We start from the raw sequence: 25,145 nt of genomic DNA, 5'->3' as shown, positions 1-25,145 counted from the left end.
ATCCACCACATTATGTACAATGTGCTGTACATGATGTATACCAGAAAAAGGGTCCTGAACGGCTTCATTTAAGGAAAATAATTAGTTAATAACACTTATTTTCTCTATTTCTAATTGGTATATTTTGAACAAAAATACTCCCTCAGTGCTTCACTAGCCCTTGGACTGACCACTTTCATCATCAATGGCTCTGTGGGTAAATGCAACATATGATGTACAGAGTTATTGAGATCCAGCTTAGATTTAACTACTCGTCTATTCCAACTTGGAGTTAGTGTTTACAATTGGCTTCAGTATCCCAAGCCAAGCAGAAACAATCAGCCAGGATTCCCACTCCTAATCACTATCCAGTGACTCCAGAAAAGTATGTGCAGGAACAGTAGACACGTACGAGTGGAATGTCCCACCACAGTCCAATTATGAGTCTATCAAGAATTATCATATGGATGAAGTACCAAAAAAAACTTACCTCAGCGATGTGCCTTAACCTCTAACGTCTAAGGAATGTGCCCCATCACAATGCCATTTCTCATTTCACACACCAGATAACCTTTAATTCCACTGAATGAGATCGCCATTGCTTTACCCAGACATTATTGTGCTGCAAGATGGTGACCATAGCAAAATGACCCATGATGTCTCATGTCACATGTCTCAAAGTGCTTCATGGAATATACCCATCAAGTGCATTTTGGGGGCGAAAGTGCCTTTAGTAACCAGATAGGAACAGCAGCACATGTTTCTTTTGTGGAAATTCACTCACCCCCACCCAGCCCCCACCCCATAAGAAGTTGCCAAGGAGACAGGAAATGAGTCATTCTTTCTCCCAGCGCACTCACACATTTTATTATATGAATTAAATTTCCTGTTAGATTTCAATAGAAGCATCTTTGCACCATTCAGTATTTAAAAAGAAACAGAATACTATTTCAACAATAAGCAGCAGTAAGACAAAAGTTCAAGAATTGCTTCAATTGTAAAACAAAACTGCATAAAGCACATTTATGCAGTCTTGTGGAGTCCTGTAGCTCAGTGGTTAGAGCACTCGCTTTGCAAGTGAGAGACCTGAGTTCAATTCCCCGCAGGGCGAAACCTTGGGCAAGTTTCCTTACTCCACACAGAGCCTAATAATAATCCCTCCAAAACCAAAAACAATAATAAATTGGTCATTTTCAATCTATGACTGTTTGTGGGACATTGCTGTGCGCAATTGGCTGCCGCGTTCGCCCACAAATATACAGTCAATTCACTTTACAGTGTGTTCTGTGAAGCGCTTTGGGACGTCCTCCCGACGTGAAAAGTGCTATATCAAATGCAAGGATTATTATTATTATTATTATATTTAACTGAGCATCCGTCATTCTTAAATCACAAGTGTTTTAAGTGGGATGCCATTAACTTTAACTACAATAAAGTCTAACATATACTAATCACTAATGCTGGTACACACAAGTTAGATTCCGTGTTGTAGTCAAGGAAGAAGCAACTTCAAAAAAAAGTCATCAAATGCCCCCCACTCCATTCCCCACCCCGCCGCCTATACTCCCACCACCCAACCCTCCCCACAATCACCCACATGAATAGAAACTCATCCGCTCAGCTAGCCAATTCTTTCCTCCTTCTCCCTCCCTGCACATACTGTAAATGAAGCCAATTATGTGTTTTTTTTAAAAAAATCACACACCTGTCAGCCAAGTTTTGTTATCCTGGTCTGAATTCTGAATATTATCATCTCCTCAAACTGACAGATACTGAAGCTCTCTGTTCAGACAATTTCAGTCTTGTTCAAACAGCCAGATTTTCTCTGAATGTCACTCAATAGGGGAGCCTCTATTTTTAGAGATATATAATCCAACGTATGCAGGAGGCAACAACAAATGTAAAGTGCAGTAGTATAATATAGGGTCTTTCTGAGGTCAGTCAATATTTTTTCTCCTCATCTGAATGATGCAAATGATCCTGGTATACCATTCCACATTTACCTGACACTCTCACCTAAGTGAACTTTCTTCATTCATAAGTCAAGATAGCCAAACATTATTCCTGGTCCTCTGCCAATGTCTGCAAGCACACACTTTCACTTCAGGACCACTGGATAGCTTTTTATTCATTATTTACCTACAATATTTTACAGTTAGGTTTACCTTGGTTGTATTTCACCATGTTAGAGAAAGAATCAGAAATGATCTGATTCACCCCTCCCAGCAGAAAGATGCATTTGCATTTAAATACCCAACTAAGGCGCCTATCTTCTTTTTTCAGACAATACCGGTTTTCATTTAGCAAATTAGTGAGTGCCACTGGTTAGGTGATGTCTGCTGGAGGCCAGTAATTGGGACTTGTGCCACTGTATAGATAGCTGTGCTGATCTATATCTGCTGACAGAAGAAATGGTGACATACAACAACAACAAATTACATTTGTATAACGCCATTCAGGTCAGGAGGACGTCCCAAGGTGCTGACACCTCCAAAGGCAGCACAACTCTTTCTGCAGTTAGCACAACGATGTTTTTATCACATTGGAATGTAGCAGGAGCCCTCCGAATGGGTTATATTAAAGAGGTGTTACCTCAGTAGGGACTTTTTCAACAGCCTTGGTTCTTAAAACAACAAAGATCACAAACACTCCGGCAATGCTGTAGAATGAGCTTTTATTTGTGGACTTGTATTTCTGTCTTATTACATAAGTAATCCACAAAAATACTGTATACTGAATTGATATCCTCCAGTCATTACTTTGTTTTTCATAATTGAGATATAAATGATAACAATAAATTCTTGTTGATGTGAATACAATACAAATTACATTTGTATATTTAACAAAAAGAACAAGGGTAAAACAACAGATTGAAAGATATACAAGAATCAATGCGATGAGTGTCACCTAGAGGATGTCCATGGAGATTATGGAAAATGTTCAACAAACCTAAAAGGTGCGCCAAGGTAAAATGAAGTTCAATTCTCCAGAATTAAATGGTGTAGTCATTGTGGCCACAGCACTGAAGTGCTTGCTATTTGTCCTTAACATTATGGGGGGCTGTGAGTAGCAATGTTGACCAGGGTGTACAGACCAAAGAATGGAGAAGACTGTTAACCATATACTAGTAGTGCTGCTTTCTTCCAGTGAAAGAAACACTGTGAATTACACATCATCCTCATTAATCTTCCTTTCAGCAAAAGATTAATGAGAATACTCAGAGGAGGGGAAAAATTCATTCTCTCTATCCAAGCCTCCCTTAGGGGATTTTGGAGGGAGCTAGTGGCATAAAACTTGCTCTAACATGTTCTCAAAAGGTACCTCAGAGCCAGCAAAATCTGTTTCTGAGATAACTCCTTCCCCTTGGGGCGACTAAGCAAAGATATCTCATTTGGTGTACTGTCACGAGAAATATCACCTGACCAGCATAAGACATCATAGTAACTGGCGTGTCTATCACAACATCAGAAGCATAGCACCTGCACAAGGAAACATTAGGAGTAGGTCACTCGTGCATCCAAGATGTTGTGGTTTGTGCCAGTTACCTAAACCAGGGATCCTGTGTGGCTGTAGGGATCCTTTGACGTACCATCCATGCCAGTTCTGTAATTGATGTTTCTCAGTTGAAATTTTAGCACCCTCCGGTTTCTGCGGTTGCAATTTCTTTGCAGCCAACCTCCCAAACCAGTTGTGTGTGCTACTTCCTGAGTCATCATAGATACACGCTGCTTATATCCAACTTGTAGGATTATTTAATTTGACAATCCCGGCAGCGAAATGAGTGAGAAAAACTTTAGGATCAAGAACAACAACAACTTGCACTTATATAGCGCCCTCCACACAGGGTAGCATCTCAGAGCATGCTAAACGCAGTAGCGGAGCCTGACTCCGAGCCAGGGGGGAGGTGGCTATAAGCACAGTCAAACAGGAAAGTTTTCAGGCGGAGTTTGCAAGAGAGCAGAGAGGGGGCAAGGTGGAGGGATTGAGGGAGAGTGTTCCAGAGTTTTGGGGCGTAGTGGATGAAAGCATGACCTACAACGGTGGGGTGGAGTGTGCGAGGGACGAGCAGGAGGCTGGTGCCAGTTAAGCGGAGGTGCCGGGTGGTGGATTGGGGAGTGAGGAGGTCAGAGAAGTAGAGAGGTGCCAGGGAGTGAATGGATTTGAGCACGAGAGTAAAGATCTTGAAGTCGATCCATTCGGTGTTGGGGAGCCAGTGGAGCCTCGCCAGAACTGGTGAGATGTGGGTACAGAGTTTTGTCTGGGTCAGTATGCTGGCAGCAGAGTTTTGAATGGGCTGGAGCTTGTGAATCGTGGCGCTGGGATGACCGGCGAGAAGCGCGTTTGAATAATCCAAGCGGGAGGTGACAAATACATGCACAAAGGTTTTGGCAGCATTTGGGGTAAGGTAGTTAGAGGCGGGCAATGTGGAATAAACCTACTTCATGTAGAGTACCTACATAACTTTATTCAATTAGATTCTTGTAGGATTATTATACTATCAATGTAGTTTATAATTGCTATGAAAGAACCAAATGCATTAGCACCATGATTTACAATTGTCTCTAAAGAATTAGCAAATCATTAATGCCAATACAGAACTTTGGTGTACCACTTCCAGAGAGAAAGCAGTTCTATAGAATAAAAAGTCTGGATCTGCATTATTGTTATATAATATCTTTTATGCCATTTGTGACTGCCTGGTGACACAGAATTGCAGATACTGAAAACAATCTGGAAGAATGAGTGGTGGAGATGATTTGTATTCGCACAATCCTTTTGCAACCAGTAAAAATCAAAAGCAAATGGACATGCAGACCATGTGCTTCATATGGTATGGATTGCAAAGAAATTGTAAGATAGTTTGTGGGGAAAATTTAACTGCTCATTAAGGAGGGGTGAATGATCCCATTTAACTTTCAGCAGGCTGTGTGGCCATTCCCTCCCTCCTGCATAGCTTGAAACCATGCCAAAATCCAATAGGGTTCACTTATTCATCCATATGGAATAAAGGTCTTCATAATGCATTGTGCAAGATTAGTTCTACTTCAGGAATAGAACCTTATTTATTTATAGTATTACGAAACATTTCAGATGTTACACTATACATGCTTGAAACATGAAATTAGAACCTGATGAATTTCATATAAACATACAGTAGTATCCATGAATTCAGATGGTAAAAATAAATCGATAATCAGACTCTACCCATAGGATAGCTGATGCTAAGTTTTTTTTAAAAAAGCATCACCTTTTGTTTTGTCAGCTTCATCATTTAACATATCATCACTACTCCAATATTAACTTGCAAAGGATTGTTGGAACCAATAGGCTTCATGTAACAAAGTGGTTCTGAATATGTTCACAGGAAAACTTCACAGCAGGAGGCAGATGTAACAAACAATGCCTAAGTATTAATTTTTGTACCTAATTGAAGGAAACTGAAAGTTCTCTGCAATTATCATTCATTACCAAGCAATTCTGATTACTTTAAGCTTTCTTCTAGAAATCATTGGCGTTCTGTTTGTTCTATCGGGGTATCCGTAAGTTCTTTCTCTCCCAAAATGTTATATAGGAATTTTGAGGTGACTCCAAAATCTCTCATCCCACAGCTGGATTAGAGGTTTCTGTTTCAGTTACCTGTCAGTTGCTCTGTTTATGAAAGAACATAAAATTGACATTCCTGGAAATGCCTCTTCATTTGCTGCTCAAATGGCATTAAAGGTAATCATATCCGCATTCTCACACCAGGCATAACAGCATTTCTGTCATTATGCTGACGTAGTCAACGTATCATTATAAATGGCCTTTCCACCAGTTTTTAAATCGACCCAAGCAAATTCTCCCCTTATGTGCTTCTAACTTTCTCAGGAAGTTTTAATTAATTATAAATTGCTCACCAAAATAATTTCCAAACAGCACATTTCAGTTAACCACTTAGTTCAAATTGCAAGTCTATCACTAATTATATTAACATTTCCTTTTTGGTTTCTGATGAGTATAAATCATTGAAGGTGTATTGTTTACAATGGTATAAAGCTATTCCATTGCTTCCTGCCACATGGTTTGAGCGATACAGATTAAAAATAGTTACCCAGATGATCCACAACATAAGTATGTTTACTTAATAAATACAAGTGAACTGGAAGCAATGTAAAAGCAAGAACAGTGTGACAAATGTACTTTCCCATCCTCAAACACAAATATTTAATAGGGATACTAAACAAAAGTTTTTATTGTGTGCAAGCTTTCCAATAAAACTTATGAAACACATTTAATATCTCATTTGACTTTACTTGGTTTAAATATATTTAGATGATGCACTCGCTTTGCCTTCAAAAGTGACTCATTTACTTTTAAAGCTTCATGGGAGTAGTTTAGTGGTTATGCTTCTCTTGGTCAATTCAAATTGCCATAACTCACCTCTATTATTTGGCATAAGGATGCAAAGAAAATCAACTGATTGTAAGTGTCCACATATGTATCCAAGTATCTGCTTCAGTATCTCAGGTGGTCTGAGAAGCATTGAACAGATGCTATAGTATCATTATAGCATTATGCTTTAAAAGCACATGTCTCCCAGTCACAACACTTATTATCCATGTGTGGATACCCCACTGATTTATCATGTTGATGACATAAGTCACAGTTCACATCTTGAAGTCCCAGAAGTACTAAAAAGCAAATGCTTATTGGTTTGCGGAGTTTTTTTTTAAAGATGTGGTTCTTAGATGTGGTTTCTGGCAGGTCAATATAAATACTAAGAAAATTAAGACATTTGAAAATGCTTGTTAAAACATTGCATAGATTGCAAAACAATTCATTTTAAATGAAATGTATTTTTAACATAGTTCCCACATGGAGCTTATTTTTGACAATTCCATAGACAAAAATATCTTATTAGCTCCAGAATGCATATTAAACAAGGATGGGAACATTTCTGCTTCTCCTGCGGCACTTAATGAGGAATAACTACATGTACTTAATTTCCTTTACAACTTTATCATAAACAATAATCCTTCCATTTAATAATAAACAATAATACTTCCATTTAATATCATGCCAAATACTACTTGACAGTAATTACCGTGAAGCATTTGAGATATTTCAACATGAAACTAATAAAATAATAATCTTCCATTTGATATAGCGCCTTTCCGGCAGTAGGACGTCTCAAAGTGCTTCACAGTAATTACTGTCAAGTAGTGATTGTGTATTTGTAGAAGAACACAGCAGCCAATTTTCCCACTATACAGAATTACATAAATGGTTATGGAATGGATAAGAGCCATTCAGCCCAAAGCTAAATTTAGCGAATGGAAATAAAAAGAATACTTTTGATAATGGCATGTACTAATATTAGCACCGGTACTCTTTTTCATTTATTTTAATGTCATCTTATCTTTTTATGATATGTAGATAGATGCTGAAGGTCAGATTTTCCATATATATTTCCAATATATATCGTACTATTCTGAGTATAACTGCAAATTCCAAATATGTGCACTAAAAGCTTGACTTCACTTATTTGTAGCATACACAATAAAAGCCAGAATACAAAGCATAGTTCTTAATTACCTTTATAAACATATTACACAAAATAAAACCATCACCGCCCACAAAATGTTGACAAAATTATATTTATTGGTGATGTCAGTAAAAATTTTAAAAATCCATTGCTATACCAAACTCACAAGAGAGGTATGGATGAGGAAGGCCCTGTGGCCCATTTGATCTAATGCTTCCATAATAACAATCCCACCTTCTTCCCATGACAAAGTCAAATCTTTTAATGAGTCTAATATCCTGATCTCCACAACCATTCCTGATAAACCACTCCAGCTGTCAATTGCCCCATGTGTCTGTTTATGATTAACCAAAATATTTTTGCAACATATCATGGCATATTGCCTACTGCGCTCCAAATCAACTGACTTATGCAAAAATATCTCAATTCGATATTCAACATGTTATCCAAACTAAAGGTCTTCAGTCAGAATAGTCATTATTCAAAGTAGCAACGTGCATTCTGTGATTCCCAGGTATACATCCAATAAAGATTCCAACTACACACCCATGCTGGGTGGTCTGAAGAGAATGCAATGAGCAATATTTTGTAAAATTGAGGCAATAATTCACATTTGTCAATGTAAAAGAACAGCATTAAGTTACATACATTTTTTAAATGTCCAAAATGTTAGCCTTATTTGACATTCCTTCCTGTGGTTCTGTTGAGAGCTGGAATCATTTTGGCACTTCCATCAAAGATTTTAAACCCCACAATGTTAATTCTGTCTCAAATAGAAGTCGTGGGTTTCCACCACATAATATATTACAATACTACAATGTCTTTATCTGACAGGCAAAACAGCAGCAACGGAATGTAGTTGGGGAGCGGGTGGGATGGGGGGGGGCTAGAGAAGAAGAAAAAGAAATCAAAAACTTTTCAAACAGACAGAACTCATATCAACTGAATTAAATAATAATGTAAATAAATTGCGATACTGTTAACAAATGTTTTTTTGAATATTTTTATACTGGCTGACAAAAAAATGGTTTCTGATCATATGAACATTTTAACAGGACTTAGAAACAATAAGTACCTGCAATAATAAATAATCATTGCATTTGATACAATGTCAAAAATGTTTCAAAACACTTTAGAAGTAATTGCAGTGACTGCATTTGTACGCAAAATTAAGTGGATATTTTGTGCACAGAAATGTGCACTCAGAGGCATGAAGTCAATGGCCAATTAATCTGGAGATTGTTGGCCATGACAACAGGACAAGCTCCCTTCTCATTTTAAATACCATGTGATTTTTCTATTGAAAACATAATACAACAGTAGAGAAATCTTATTTACAATAAAGCCTATTTGTATCCAGGCGTAGTGTCAAACTATTGAGCTACATTGAGTATTTTAAAAGCATTTACTATAAAAGGTAATTTCCTTTTACAGTACTAGGATATTGTTGTATTACAAGAATCCACACGGAAAATTGACAGATTTTTTAGAGAAATCTCAAGTCTCAAATTGACATGTAATGTTCAATTTTATCTGACATTTTCACAGTATCGATATGAGAGATATCAACTAGATAATATCACCCATTCATTTTCAGATTTTCAGCTCTTCCCAATCTAGAAAATCAGCATTATTGTGGAAAACTCCTGAGAATGTTGAATTGAATTTGCGTCTTTGACAAATCTATACTCGAGAAAGTGCTCATTTATCATTGGAAAGAATACCATATTGGCCTCTATGGATATCCATAAGGAAGGGAAATGTTATACTCTACTCCACCTGAAGGGCACTACAGTACAGAAAGTTGTTATATAAATAATAATCCTTGCACTTGACATAGCGCCTCATCACATCTTCGAGATGTCTCAAAGTTCTTCACAGAATATACTGTAAAGTGAACTGACTGTATATTTTGTGAGAGAAACACACATTGGTAACCTGAGACTTCCCATGACGCACAACACTGTGCCTTCTCCATCACCACCCACCAGTTGCAAGCTTATATCCCATATTACCATATAGTTTTCATAAGAAATAAAGGAAGTGGGCACAAGATAGGCAAAATAGTTGCAACTGTTTTGAAAATGACATTCATGAATGGAAGGATTTTGTCCAACTTCTTTGGGCTCTTAGAATAGTAAACCTTAAATTTTGCATGCGATTTCCGAACATGGGTACACATCCGTTCAATGCAAATTCCATAAAGTAATAAAAAATGGTCCTTGTGTTTGATATACAGCAGCGCCTATAATGTTAAAATGTCTCTAATCACTTCGCAAGTCATTGCTGTTAAGTGTAGTGAATGTGTATCTGTCGGTCAAATGTGCCAGCCATTTTGGCCACAGCAAGTACCTACAAACAATCATGAAGTTATTGATCAATGTATCTGGAGCTTAAGACCTTGGTTTTAACACCTCATTTGTAGGGGGGCATTGCCAACATTTCAGCATTACCCCCACTACTGCACTGCAATGTCAGCCTGCGCTATGAGTTCAATTCCCAATCCAGGGCTTGAATTTACAACCTTCTGAGAGCACTACCTTCTGAGCCAAAATTATACCAACCACTGTATACAGCTTTTGAGCTAAGATTATATCAACCACATGAGTGGAGTTTTTTTTAAAAAAAAGACAAGGTTTAATTTGGAAATGCACACACACTAGTAAAATATCTGGCAAAGTTTTGTTCAGATTAGTTTAGTTATTTTATTATAAATAAATAACTTTTTTCATAACTTGAACCAATGACAACAACTTTCCACTCTACCTACAATTTATTAAAAATGAATGCATTCTTTCCTTTTTTTAAAAACAAACTCTGGTTAACATGCAATAAGGATTTAGAAAAGGAAGGCCTTCTAGAAACTATATATTCTAATATTAAATACTTTGTTCATTACCTGTAGTCCAGATATTTCAACGCAGGTCTCTAAATCCACTCTGCCCAAGCCTATGTGCTATTGCATGTTTCATTAATATTTCTGTACTTCTAAAGGGTACCATAAAAAGTTCAGAATTTAAGTAAATATTTTTTAAATGTTTTCATCCAAAAACAATACAACTTCAATTAATACAAGGTCCAAACATCTGCCTAAAATGTGTTATTCGGGATTAAAAATCAAAGTAAAAAATCTATCCAAAAATCTTTTTGAAAATAATTGTTAATGGTAATTCAAACAATTTTAATTACTGTCTTTTTGCTGGCGGTCAAACAGTTGTTGCTATTAAAATGATCTATTAACAGTTAATATGATTCGATTTTACTTCTAAAAGTCTTATGTGCCAGCAATTTGAAATACTGTAGCCTTGCACATATCCAATGAATCCATGAATAATACCATATGCTTACAGTAAAAAAGTCTTTGATATTTAATGTACTTTGAGTTTGTCTTCAGCTTATAAACTATGAAGATTAAATATTGCAATTTTAGAATGATTGTAACTGTAACCTATGCTGAGAAAATTATCTGAATTTATACCTATTCCAAAACCTTCAAGTATCTTCAGCAAAATTGCCATGCCATTTTTTAACATTTTCATGCGAGTACAATATATAATAATCCTTGCATTTGATATAGCGCTTTTCACATCGGGAGGACGTCCCAAAGCGCTTCACAGAACACACTGTAAAGTGAATTGACTGTATATTTGTGGGCGAACGCGGCAGCCAATTGCGCACAGCAATGTCCCACAAACAGTCGTAGATTGAAAATGACCAATTTATTATTGTTTTTGGTTTTGGAGGGATTATTATTAGGCTCTGTGTGGAGTAAGGAAACTTGCCCAAGGTTTCGCCCTCTGCCTGGAATTGAACTCAGGTCTCTCGCTTGCAAAGCGAGTGCTCTAACCACTGAGCTACAGGACTCCATATGCTGTTTCGCAGGATAAAACATAAGGAAATATTAAAGTTAAGCTGAATGGGTTCTGAGATTTTAAACATCTATGTGCAATAAATTAAAACAACAAAAAAAAGTTATTTCATATTGATCAACAAAAAGATGCAGTTTGATTCTTGCTCCAAAGGAAGGATGGGAATGGCATCAATAACAGTTTAGAACAGCGTAACCAGGTGCAGCACAGAGCGCCATCAATAATGGTGCTGCACTGGGTTTATGCCATTTGACAACAGGACACAAATCATCTATGATTTTTAAAATGATCAACTTTGAGGTATTTCAAAAGGTGATAGTCGCATCGGTGTTCCTAAGCAAATCTGGTAAAATATATTGAACAATCAAATATGTATTATTCTATTCAGCATAATAGGCTTTAATAATAAAACATATATGCACCCACATAAGAATTAACCATTACTTCCTCATTACCCAGTAATATCCACCAACCTGTTGGATCCAGTTTAGATATGAACAGCTGAAATCTGCCACCTTCTGCTGAAAGTGAGTAATTACGTTAAACGTTTCTATGCATGTGTTTTCTGTAATTATTTAGTTATAAAAACAATTATATTTACATTTAAAATGTATTTAGTTCAGCCTATCGAAAGTTTTAAATGATTCAAATACCTGACTCATTTGATTGAAAAATAAAATTCAATAGGACAAAACCAATGTTGAGAAGAGTGTTACAGCATTATGAAAGCTAACTCTAGTGAGTTGGTATGTGAAGAATTGTAATGTGTGTCTAATAACTCATTTACATTGGAGAAATGCAACAGCTGCCACTATTCATGTACGTAACTGTACAGAATTCTGCTTTACTTAAAGCAGTGTTTTGATGTTGATATACTAACATAACTATGTTGCAACAAATGCGCGAAATAATCTCATAATACATTCAATACACTTCACATGATATCAAGTGAAAGACTCCATAACAAATTTAATGATTATTATTTACTATTATTGTAAATCTGATTTACTATAAACACATGATATCTGGGAATAAATTAATGCAAATCCAAACTAATAGCTCATTCGTATCCATGTCATTCAGGAGTTATACTACTCAAAGCAGTAGTTAATGGTTATTTCCTTGTTTCCAGTCATGCATCCCACATACAAGATCCTTGCATTTGACAGTAATGAAGTGCTTTAAGATGTTTTGACATGATAAGGCCCTATAAAACGAGAACAAAGGGAAATAGCTCCCTCTGTTGGAAAAAAATGTGATCTCCCTTTTAATAGTAGTGATGCAGTATACCATTTTAATTTTAAAAATACTAGTATTTGGGGATCAATAGTTATCTCAAGTAAGATAACTGTGAGATAACTTTGAGATAACTGAACCATGAACATTGAACGAGTCTTCAGCATCTAAATCAATTTATTTTTGGACAAAATCCTTGCAATTGATACAGCGCTTTTCACATCTTCTAGAGTCTCAAAGTACTTCACGGCTGTTTATTTGAGGGCAAAATGTAGCAGCCAATTGCTCACAGCAGTGTCCCACAAACAAATTATTCTTATTATTTTTTTTCTTGAGGGATTATTATCAGGCATGTGAAGTAAGAAAACTTGTTCAAGGTTTCGACCTGTTTGGAATCGAACCCTGGTCTCTCGCTTGTGAGGCGAGTGCTCTAACCACTGAGCTACAGGCTCCTATACAGGATGCTACAGGACACTAAATTAACTAATACAATTCCACATTTAATCATAATAATCTTTGCATTTTATAGGGCATTTTATGTCAAAATGTCTCAAAGCACTTAACTATTATCAAATGCAAGGATTGAAATTAAGTGCAGTGACTGCTTTTTATTGGCAAAAGTGGCAGTCGGGACCACAGCAAGGTCCCCAAAACAGTTGTGACCTGAACAGCCAATTTACAGTATCTGGAAGATTGTTGTCTAGGAGACTGTGAGAATCTCCCTTTTTTTTAATAAGATATTTAACATCCATCTAAAGGATACAAATATGGGTTCCATGCATAGGAAACTCTTCCTTTTCCAAACTTACTTAGTTTTATCATTTGAGGATGCTATTGTACAATATTCTTTTGTGATTGAGATGTTTCACGCAGTCAACAATAAACAGAGATGTATTCTTTTTTTGAAAAAAGATCATTAGATTTCTACCATTTTGCTGCTGATGCATTCTTTAAAGGAGCTTGAAATCTTCTGGACCAGTTTCCAATAATCAGATTCACCAATTAAATGTAATGAAACGAAATACAATCTTAATACAGTAGTGAAGAGAACAATTGTCAGGCCTCTCCCTGTGTAAAATTGATAATAATAATCCTTTGACATAGCATCTTATCATGTCTTCAAAGTACTTCACAAAATATACTGTAGAGTGAATTGACTGATATTTTGTGGATTGATAAGATTCCTTGCATTTGATATAGTATTTTTCAAATCTTCTAGACATTTCAAAGCGTTTCACAGAATAGACTGTAAAGCGAATTGATTATATATTTGTGGGTGAAATGCCACAGCCAATTGCGCACAGCAGTGTCCCACAAACAGTTAGGGATTGAGTGACCACATTTTTTAAAAGGGGTTATTACCCCCGGAAAAGCGATCCACCAATCAACTAACAAATATTTACCGCAAGGTAAACAGAGGCGTGTGGAGTAAGGAAACCCGCCTAACATTTCGCCCTGATCAAACAGCAGATTGAACAGATCAAGCAACAGCTGCACTTTCTTAGTAACATGTTGCCATGATATCAAAACAATACTTTTTTTTTGCAGATTTATGTACATGCAACACTCTATTGGATTATACCAATTATCCAAATCCCTGGTCTTTCACTAAGTGAATTTTCCCCCTTTATTCTCGGCAAACACCCTGCTTCAATTTGGATAAAGCTCCATGGAAACTTACAACAAGGAAGCTAATCTCATCTCTCAAACTCTGTGGTTGTATTACAATACAAATTTATATTAAATAGCACCTTTGACACTGGGAGGACCTCCCAAAGTGCTTTAAAATACAGGCTTGTCATCTGAGCTGGGATGGGGCTGGGTGGGGAGGTGAGGGAAAATGACTGAAAGCGCTGTCAAACAGTGCTTAGGACTTGACATGGCCTTTGAACAAGGTGAGGGAAGGAGTAAGTCAGAAGGACTGCAGGATGGAGTTCCAGGAAGGTCTGTAGGGTTTAAGGAAATTGCACACTGTGGAGGGATGTAAAGGTGAGATCGAGGATCTTGAACTCAATCTGCTGGGGGAATGGCGAGCCAATGGAGCAGGGCAATAATAGGGGAGATAGGCTCACGGTGCCTGGTGCAAGAAAGGACACGAGCTGCATATCATGTTTGATCTTAGTACATCAATTTCTACACATTTTCAGTTTCATATCAATGGAGATGGGAGTATTTAATCCCCCTTCCCCTGATTTCTTTCTTTTGCACTTTTAATTATATTCTCCCTCATTTTTACAAATGCTTCCCTCAGTGTGACTGCATTTTAGTATTCATCTTCCTTATGAACTAAGGTTCTCATGTGCTAGCTGTGTAGACATATCTTAAAGTTACATTGAGCAACAATGTCCTTCACGCATTCAATTGACAACCATTCCATTTTTGTTTTCAAGATCAACTTTGCTAAGATATATTAAGACTTTTAAAACAGTTTAAGGATTTTAAAAAAAACTACTGCTCCGTGTTTTATCTTCTGATGCAACAAACTATACGTTTGTATTGTTACAGGGGATATTGGAGTGGATGGTGAGATTATGGACTTATAATAATGGAGCAGGGCTTGGCATGTAACAACTGTGGGTGTTACCTTGGTCACAGTTTTATCTGCTTCCCTTATGTTTAAACTTATAATTAAGTTCAGCACTGGATGGGTTCAAGTGAAATGGCAGGAAAGACACACCCATCCAAAATGAATTCCGAGGGAAAAATTGAAAACAGGCAACATTTTGTGTTTTAGAACACACGGTACCTCTCAGACTGGATCAAAATGATAAAATGTTTACAAAATTTTGTAAATGATTTTACCTCCAAATTAATATGGCTGTTAATTTAGGAACAGCAGACAAACATAAAATGTCCAACACCATATTTACATGAGTACTGTAAATTCATATTCCCCCAAATCTACAGCTGTTTCAAATTAAAAGTCTGCATTAAAACTGTTTTTTTTAAAAAAAACTTTATATAAAATGGCTGCTAACTAATTCCAGTTTTAAACCATTTGTGCAAAGAAAATTAATTTGAATTAATGTGACATTTTCGGATGAATTCTGTCTGACAGATGAACTGATTTTTGGAAGAAGGTGTTGTGCACAGACCCATTACTTTAATTTTGGGTAAAGGAAATCTATCATACAAAATGAAAATAACTATGGTAGTTTCTCAAATAAGGAATAAAACACTACAGATGTAACATTTTGAACTTCATGCTTTAACTTCAACTTTGCTAACAAACTATTCTGAACCAGACTTGTTGATTGGAACTTGGATTTCTGATGAAAAGGCAAAACTTTTTTTTAAAAAAGGAGGAATACTTTATTTATTAAAATTCAGTGATTACGAAGATTATAGTCTACCCTAATTATAACACCCCATTTGGGAGCCAGCCAAATTGCACAGTATAACAAGAAAGCATTATGAATCACCCCATTTTTCCTCATTTACGCCTTTCCCTGTCCCCCTTATGTCCTAGGGCAACAGAATTTAACCCAAATCAGGAGCAGCTGAACTTTTGAAGTTTTGAGTTCAATTCTCAGTCTAAGAGAATCTGTAACACGGTTGATAATACAGAACTGAAGCAAGTTTTAACAATAGCTTAAACAAAAACCAAATGATAACTAAAATACTGTACATAGCCACTAAGCTAAGTATTTTATTAGTGACTGGAAGTCTAAACCCGTCATTAGAACAAAACCTAGTTTGTTTTTAAAAATTATTAAAAAATATTAAAACGCAGGGCCACAGTGGCCCTAAAACTAAATTTTTGTATTGAAAACAAAAGTGATTTGTGTATTGAAAATCAAAACATCAGGCAAATATTTTCTAAAACACATTTAAAATATTTAATACAAGTATGATTTATAAATGCAAAGCTTTTATTGGAGAATCAAAGGGTTGAAGATAGTTAAAAGTATCTCAGGTATCACTTAATATTTCGCTAAATTATTTATTTTTTTCTAGCAGTTTTCATATTGAGCTTCGCCACTAGATGTAGTCACTACTTGACTGGATGTGAATAAAGACAATGACATAAGATTTTGCTTGTTGATCCTTGGTCATTTAATTGTTTGTCTAATCATTGGTAAAATCAATATTGCTTTCTATGCTATGATCATTATATAGTCACCCCCATCATTACAGACTTTGGGTTAGTATTGGTTCACTTGTAGCACGGGTGTACTGTGGAAGCGTGCTACAGCTAGCTTCAGCTGAACAGCCTTCTGCAAACCAGCCAGATTCCTGCGGTAAATAATGGCCACTTTCCAAGTCGTTGTTAATGTCAATCCCTGCTTGTTGTACGTGTGCATGCAATGCGCAGGAAGCTTCGCTGATGTCACTATGCTCTGAATGCAACATGAGATTAACAGCAATCTAAAGATGGTAATTTCTTTGTGTTTAATTCAGTGGGGGGAGAGGGGTTTGTGTTTATAGACCCAGAAAACCATGGTATAGCAAGCTTGCACTGTATAACAACTTATACAAATAATTAATTTTAGGCCCTTTGTAGCTCAATGATATTCATAAAACACGAGCAAACTGTCCAAGAAAAGAAATTAAATCTAAACTAAGTTCAGAGCTGACCTGGAAATAGAAATTGATTACCTTTGGCATCAATAAAAACTTCATTGTGGCCAGGCTTAAATTGCCCTTCACAATCTTGAACCTGTATCTTGCTGCCTTTTCATATCTGAAAGCATTATTCTGGGTTTACCCTCCTCAATCCTATTAAGCAATTTATACACCATTGAACAGTTCCCCTCCAGGAAAGCACTGTTGTTTCTGAAAGCTCATCAGGAATTCTGCTATCCTCAGCATTGCCTTTAGACAAGCCATTTATTTTTCAACAAGCAGAACTGTACAAAATAGTCCAGGTGCAGCCCCACCAGAGCAGTGTACATGACCTCTGTGGATCTGAAATTAACTGATTTAGCAATGTAGCCCACATATTATTTGCTTGTTTAATGCTGCCTCACATTGTTGAGATATGGTGAGTACTGGGTCAAATAACACCCTTCAGTCTCTTTCAGCTTGGCAAGTTTTATCATGTCTACAGAGTGCACATGTCTCCTGTTTTTACTTCATATTTGCAGCACTCTATAGTGTTTTTCAGTATTGAACTTCATTTGCCAGAAAGGCATGTGTAATGTAACTGTGTAAAAAGAAACAAAATGTGGTGATCATTATAAAACAACAGCACATATAAACAGAGAAGCTGATGATTAAACTAGAAAGTGTATATATTCTGAAATGCTACAATACTCAACTTTTGATGTCTAAATAAAACACTTGATCATTGTTTCGGATGAAACGTTAAACACGTTAAACCAAGGTCCCGTCTACCTGTTCAGGTGGATGTAAAAGATCCCTTGGTACTATTTCAAAAGAAAAAGGAGTTCTCCCAGTGTGCTGGCCATCAAATTGGTCATTTATTTCATGGCTGTTTGTGGGATATTGCTGTGTGCAACTGTACTACTGCATTTGCAAACAAATACAGTCACTCCATCTCATAGTAATTGCTATAAAGTGCTTTGAGGCATCCTTCTAACATGACAAGGCACTATACCAAATGCAAGGGTTATTATTATTTAACCCCTCAAGTGCATTATAGTGTTCTAAACAATTTATTCTTACAGATGAACAATCTCACTCAATGATGTGTGTATTTTCAACTCATCCACATATCGAAGTTCAAAATTACATTTGAAGTCTAATGTTGAACTTGGATCCTCAGAGTCCAACAGTGTATCACTAGAACTAACAAACTACCCACGTATCTCATTTTATTTCTACCTAGTGCAGTTGAGGTGAGATTCCTATGAGATTGCACCTCATTCTACTTAGCAAAACATCTGTCCATCAGTTAGTAATTTTGCATAAACAATTTATGTCCTAAGATTCCATGTACAGCTCTCTGGAGCCTAAAATGCTGTACTATTAATCAAGCGCTCTGGGATGCTGCCCACTGTGAAGGGCGCGACATAAATGCAAATTATTGTTGTCATTATTGAATAACATTCAAAGCTTAAAAGAGCATAATAGTAAGGAAAACAAAATTGCAAGACTGCTTACAAGGTACAGTATTGTTTTGCAGCCCATGAAGTGGAATATCCGAGTTGCCTCGATTAGCAGAGATTCAGAAGCAACATGGTCATACGGAGCTGAAATTCCTCCTATTCAAATAGCTTTGTGTATTTCAATATATATTTACTATTTATTTAATAATAAAAAATAATCCTCGCATTTGATATAGTGCCTTACCAAGTTGTTGAGACTCTCAAAGTGCTTCACTGGATTTTACTGTGAAGTGTAGTGACTGTGTATTTGCAGGCAAATGCAACAGGAAAATTGCATACAGCAATGAAGTGAATGGCTAATTCTATCTGGGGGTTTGTTGACCAGGACATCTCTTTTCAAGTAGTGCCATGGGATCTTTAACATCACCTGAACAGGCAGATGAGATCTCAGTTTAATATCTAATTTGAAGGACAGCGTGTCCAACAGTGCAGCACACCCCTACACTGGTCTGGAGCGGCAGCCTAGATCACTAAATTCTGAAAGGAGGCGATTAGAAACATCAATGAAACCTCTGCAAACCTGCACTGTTCCAGTTGAATCTTAACCATTTGATACGTGTAATTGTGTAAAAGGAAAAAAAAAGGAGGGGGAGGGAATGGGGTGGTCATAATAAAACAACAGCAAATACAGTATAAATGGTGAAGCTGATGATTAAATTAGACAGTGTACATATTCTGACGTACAACAATACTGTACACAATTGTGGGTGTCTAAACAAAACTCTTGATTCTTGTCTTGTATGAGACGTTCAACAGATGTTCTGGTGTGTGGCTGTGGTGTGTGTGGGTCTGGTATGTGTGTGGGTGGGGTGCTGGTCTGGTGTGTGTATGTGTGTGTATCTGGTGTGTGTGGGGGGGGGGGGGGGAGTGTGGTGTGTGTGCTTGTGTAATCTTCTATGACATGGAACCAAAACCCTTGCTTTGGGAGCTCAACACTGCTTTCCGCCTGAACGCACACACACCACAGCCACACAACACACCCACCACAGCCACACACACACCACAGCCACACATACAAAACACACACCACAGCCACAACACACACCACAGCACAGCCACACACCAGACACACACGCACCACAGCCACACACACCATACACACGCACCACAGCCACACACACCATACACACGCACCACAGCCACACACACCATACACACGCACCACAGCCACACACACCATACATACACACCACAGCCACACACACTATACACACGCACCACAGCCACACACACCATACACACGCACCACAGCCACACACACCATACATACACACCACAGCCACACACAACACAAGCACCACAGCCACACACACAACACACCACACCACAGCCACACACCAGCCACACACACACAACACACACGCACCACAGCCACACAACACACACCCACCACAGCCACACACACCACAGCCACACAACACACACCATACACTCACCACACCACAGCAACACACAACACACAGTCACACACACACCACAGCCACACACAACACACACCATACACTCACCGCACCACAGCCACACACAACACACACACCAGTCACACACACACCACAGAGCCACACGCCGCACACACACCACAACCACACACGCACCACAGCCACACACACACACACACACACCACACGTCGTGACTCCACACTGGTGAACTGGTGCAAACGTTAAAGAAAACGCCACAAAATCCGAGGCGCTCCGGCAGCCCCACCGCCCACCGGCGAGAAGGAAACAAGTTTTGAAACATCTTTCTTTGTTGATGGGGAGGAGTGTGTGTGTGGGGGGGGAGGGGGTGTGGGGGGGGGGGGGGAGGGAGAGGGGGTGGGGGGGGGGAGGGGGGGGGGGGGGGGGGGGGGGGGGGGGGGGGGGGGGAGGGGGTGGGGGGGGGAGGGAGAGGGGGTGGGGGGGGGGTCTGTCCGCCTATCGGGTTAGTTACACTTACGCACAAACTTTGAACCCCGTCATCACAGGAAGGTTTGCGAAAGGCCGTGGGTTCCAAACTACACACACACACACACACACGAGATACACACATATATATATATATATATGTATAACTAAAATATTATAAAATTCACACCCAAACCCCTCCACTCCCTCCTCGGCAATAACAAACTCCTGACACCGGGCGGGACCTGTTGACTCACCAGCGGACCCCCCGGCGACGATCTGATGCGACGCTTCCTTCAACAAACTCTGTTTGCCCACCGGCATTTTCCACTTGAGAGAGAGAGAGAGAGAGAGAGAAAATACAACGAGAGAGTGACCGACAGCCGTTTCGTGGGGCTTTTTTTTTTGGGTGGTGGTGGTGGTTGTTGTTGTTGTTGACCCGAGGGATGGAGCCTCCTGACTGCCCGACTGCCTGCGGGGGTTCGTGTACCTCACATAAAGTCGGGAGTCTCCTGCGATGCGCGAGCAGTTGGGGATCAGCGACCGACCTGCGCTCAACTTGACTGACAGCTGTTGGCTGTTCACGGCGAAGGGCGACGTGGGGTGGGGTGGGTCACTGAGGGCAGCCCGAGATGGCAGTGGCAGAGGGAAAGGGGGCAGAGGCTCATGATAATGCTGATGAACAACCCTTGCGTTCGTTCGCCGGAGCGCCTGACCGCGTCTTCGGGACGTCTCGAAAGCGCTTCACCGTCGACGCTGCAAAGCGAATGGGCCGCGTTTTGCGGGCGAATATCTGGTTGCGGGATACGAGCGTAAGCGTGGCGGTAAAGCCAGACACAATAATGATCCTTGCATTTGAAATTATTCGTCAAACGCGTGCAAGTTCGTTGATCGTGGACCCCCCCCCATCACTGGCCTCTGCATCGTGATGGGATTTTCATCACAAAATCCATAACAGGGGAAATTGTTCACGCTCTGGAGGATTGCGACTGATGGGCCCAATGTCCTTTTATTCTCATATTTCTTCCATCAATGGCTAAATTACACTTGTGCCATGTTTATTTTGATCAGAAAACCATAATAAAATGTAGGCTTTCCACACCGTCACACGTTTCTGATATAACCGCTATTTACATTTTACATTGTTACAATGCTTTTGGTAATTATTGTTGCAAAATTGATTTGGTTTATCTGTTTTGTTTCCTTGATAATTTTTTGTTTTCTTGCTTGTGTTTGCTTCACAGTGCTTTATGTTTTGCTGTAACCTATTATTTTAAAAGTTGTATCCGTGTTTTCCAGGTTAAACCTTGATAGGAATTTGGGGTTGAAAAGTGCTCTGCGATTAGTGAATGCATTAGACAAGAGTTCTCACACCCATTAGGTGTCCAGTGACCTCTGCTTCAATGGGCATATAGTCATCTCATTTGGACAAGATTAAACTCAAGTGATAACCTGACATTTCAAGAGCACATTGACGCTTTCTACTCAGTGTCACAGATGTAACATGGTTATTTTGGAATAAGACATCAACTAGTCTTTATTGCCTGTGTAATACAAAAGAACAGAGGGGGGGGAAGGAAAACTGGAAGGCTAAAATGGCTAATCATACCACTTACAATCACATCATAGCAACATGAGCTGAGTGTAGGAGTAATTTAGTATAAAAATTTATTGTTCCTGGGACGATAAATAATATCGTCACTTGACCTTGGGTCTTCCTGGCTGCAGTCCAAACTGTTTCCGGGCAAAGATACAGTTTTGTCATTGTTCTTTGTCTCACCAAGTTTTTATGGTACTTTTTGAGTATAAATCAATGATAGGCCAACGGTAGGGGTCACAACATGTTTGATTAATTTATTTTTGCAAGTAGTTACTGAAATAGTAATTCATATCCTGAAACTCAATTTATATTTTGAAACCCAAGCGGTAATTGATCATCATGGAACAATTCTGTTTTTTGGTGCTGGTACCCTGAGAATTATGGCCAAACACAAAAATCTGTTTATTTTACTTTTTCGTTTGATTTTAAGAAATCAGCAGTACAAACAGTTCCCTGTATGTAACTGAATTCAGCACTTTGTAACTGAATTTTGTTTTGTTTCAATTCTCAATATCTTAACTCCATACACTGCATCAGTTGTACAGTTTTGTATCTGGTATGATATATAATTATTGTATTTAATTTCACACCTATAATGTTGAAACAACTGATTAATATCCATTAATTTGTGCGCAAAACATTGAATTATCTCAGTCTGCTCTCGTCCGATTGACAACATTTCATGCAAAACAGCAGAGAAAAGTAAATGAAAAAAACAGTATCTGCCAGATGAAAAGTTACAAAGTGGATTTATTCACAACACAGATATACATCACTCAGGACAGTATTTTTAAGTAAACTTATTTTTTTTTAAAAGAGGCACTGCTATGATGTATCTGCCAATCATCTTTTACTTGTGTACATTAATATACAGGTGTAAATCACATCCATAGATCTCATCCCTCTGTTTACATAGCAGTAAGTAGGAACCCAGTTGTCAGTCAACTGGCGGATCGCTTTTCCAGGGATAATAATCCCTCAAAAAAAATAATAATTTGGTCACTCAATCCAAGGCTGTTTGTGGGACACTGCTGTGTGCAATTAGCTGCCTCAATTCACCAACAAATATACAGTCAATTCACTTTACAGTATAATCTGTGAAGCGCTTTGAAACGTCTAGAGGACGTGAAGAGCGCTATATCAAATGCAAGGATTATTATTATCTAGAAGATGTGAAAAGCACAATATCAAATGCAAGGAATATTATTATTAATATCAATTCACTTATATGTGAATGGGGTATGGATAGGAATTTGAAGTATGTGCATACAACAGATGATCTATAGTTACCCAAACCTGCTACTATTAAGATACAGTCATGATTACTGCTGTATGTGAATGCATACAGTTTCTTTCTATCCTCATGTCAGAATTGCTTGATAGGAAAGCAATGCAATATGGGTGCAGGTTTACACTGGAAAATTAGGTGCAGGTTTACACTGGAAAATTATTTTAAAAGTTGTAATTGTAACTAACATGGAAAATATACTGCCACTTCATAGAATTTCAGGTTCAAGTATTTTTTAGTGATCTTTTGAACATTTTTGCTTAAACTGAGGACTTCATCCATGAACACAAAATTGCACATCAAAGAAAAATGAATATGATCCATTGACCAATATACCATTGAACTTGATAAGAGTAACAGAAAATTAGATAAATTAAGAAATGATGATGCAATGTCACCCGTGGAGTTTAAAAACCTGTATATTGCATAAAATTAAGACGGGGAAATAAGAAATTTCACAATCTTGAGCTGTAGAGAGAAGGTGGCAAGAGTAAAAGAGGGTTTGAAAGATTTTGATTTCAAAATTGAAAATAAAAAAACAGCATGTAGGGTTGCAGATGATTTATGTAGCGGAGGATGAGGAAGAGGAATAAGGTGAGAGACCCCAGGAGAAATCTCAAATGGCTAGAAAAAAAGGGAATGATCAACTTACACAACAGATACAATGGATTCAAAAGAGGATCATAATTTTGGTGGAAAAACAGAATTTCAGAGCTGAGTAATATCACCAGTGGACACCTATACTGAAAAACACAAAGCAGATAATATGGTTAGAAAAACAAAGGTAATGAATGTATCTGACTAACATAATTTTGCCCTTATGTTTTGAGATCTGTAACTCCTTCAAGTAGTTTCTCCACTCATTATATAAATATTTTCTAAAAGGCAAAAACATGCAAAACAAATTTGTGAATGAAACAATCATTTGTAAACATTTTACAAGAGATACAAAGGGTGAAACAATCATTCAAATTCAACCAATCTCTAAAAGAGGGAACGGTGGGCAACAAATTATGTAACAATTGTTTGTAAACATTTTACTTAAACAAGAGATGCGAAGGATAAAACGCAAATTCAACAAATCTCTTGAGGGAAAGTTTTGTAAAACTAGTGACCTACTCATACTTGAGTCAATCACTGCTCTTGACAGAAAAATCACGCAAGTGGCCATTTGTCAGATGATAAAACCAACAAACAGGCCCATGGTATCTAGGAATATATCCAGATGTGAAATTAATGTTCTCTACATAAATTCATTTTCAGAACATAACCATATATCACAATGCATCTTTTTTTTTAAAAAGTACCTATCTTTCAGTTACTGACACGCGAGCAGACATTTATCTATTTAAGAAGTACTTTATTCATTTCTGAGATTATAACACCTTTAGATTAATGTTTACTGTATACAACGGAATCCAGTTTACAATCCAGTTCTGCTGTGTAATTATAATTCTGAAGCTTTAGTGGAAGAAATATCACAAGTTACTCTACCTGAACTTAAGGCGACATAAACATTTAACGCAGTTTTGCAATGCAACAGCTGTTTTCTCGTAATGCACTCTCGTGTTCAGTACAAAAAAAAAGCATTCCGCTCCAGGGATCCCGGTCTCAACATAAATCTCAGAACACTGCAGGGAAACGGCATCGCTAAGAGAGCAACAACAAAAAAAAAGCGTTTACGTCTAGGCCG

General features: G+C 37.9%; 1 protein-coding gene across 1 annotated transcript in view; it reads right to left on the bottom strand.

The window, feature by feature from the left end:
* Positions 1–21,100, bottom strand: part of slc25a21 (solute carrier family 25 member 21) — a 154,569-nt gene extending 133,469 nt beyond the window's left edge. Inside the window, exon 1 of the mRNA XM_042338102.1 lies at positions 20,822–21,100. Within this exon, the coding sequence (XP_042194036.1) occupies positions 20,822–20,888 (67 nt within the window). The 5' untranslated portion in view covers positions 20,889–21,100. The remainder of the gene's footprint in view (positions 1–20,821) is intronic.
* Positions 21,101–25,145: the final 4,045 nt, after the last annotated feature.

The sequence above is a fragment of the Callorhinchus milii genome, unplaced genomic scaffold, assembly GCF_018977255.1.
Source record: "Callorhinchus milii isolate IMCB2004 unplaced genomic scaffold, IMCB_Cmil_1.0 Scaffold9, whole genome shotgun sequence".
Classification (NCBI taxonomy): Eukaryota; Metazoa; Chordata; class Chondrichthyes; order Chimaeriformes; family Callorhinchidae; genus Callorhinchus; species Callorhinchus milii.
This window is presented reverse-complemented; position numbering and strand designations above follow the sequence as displayed.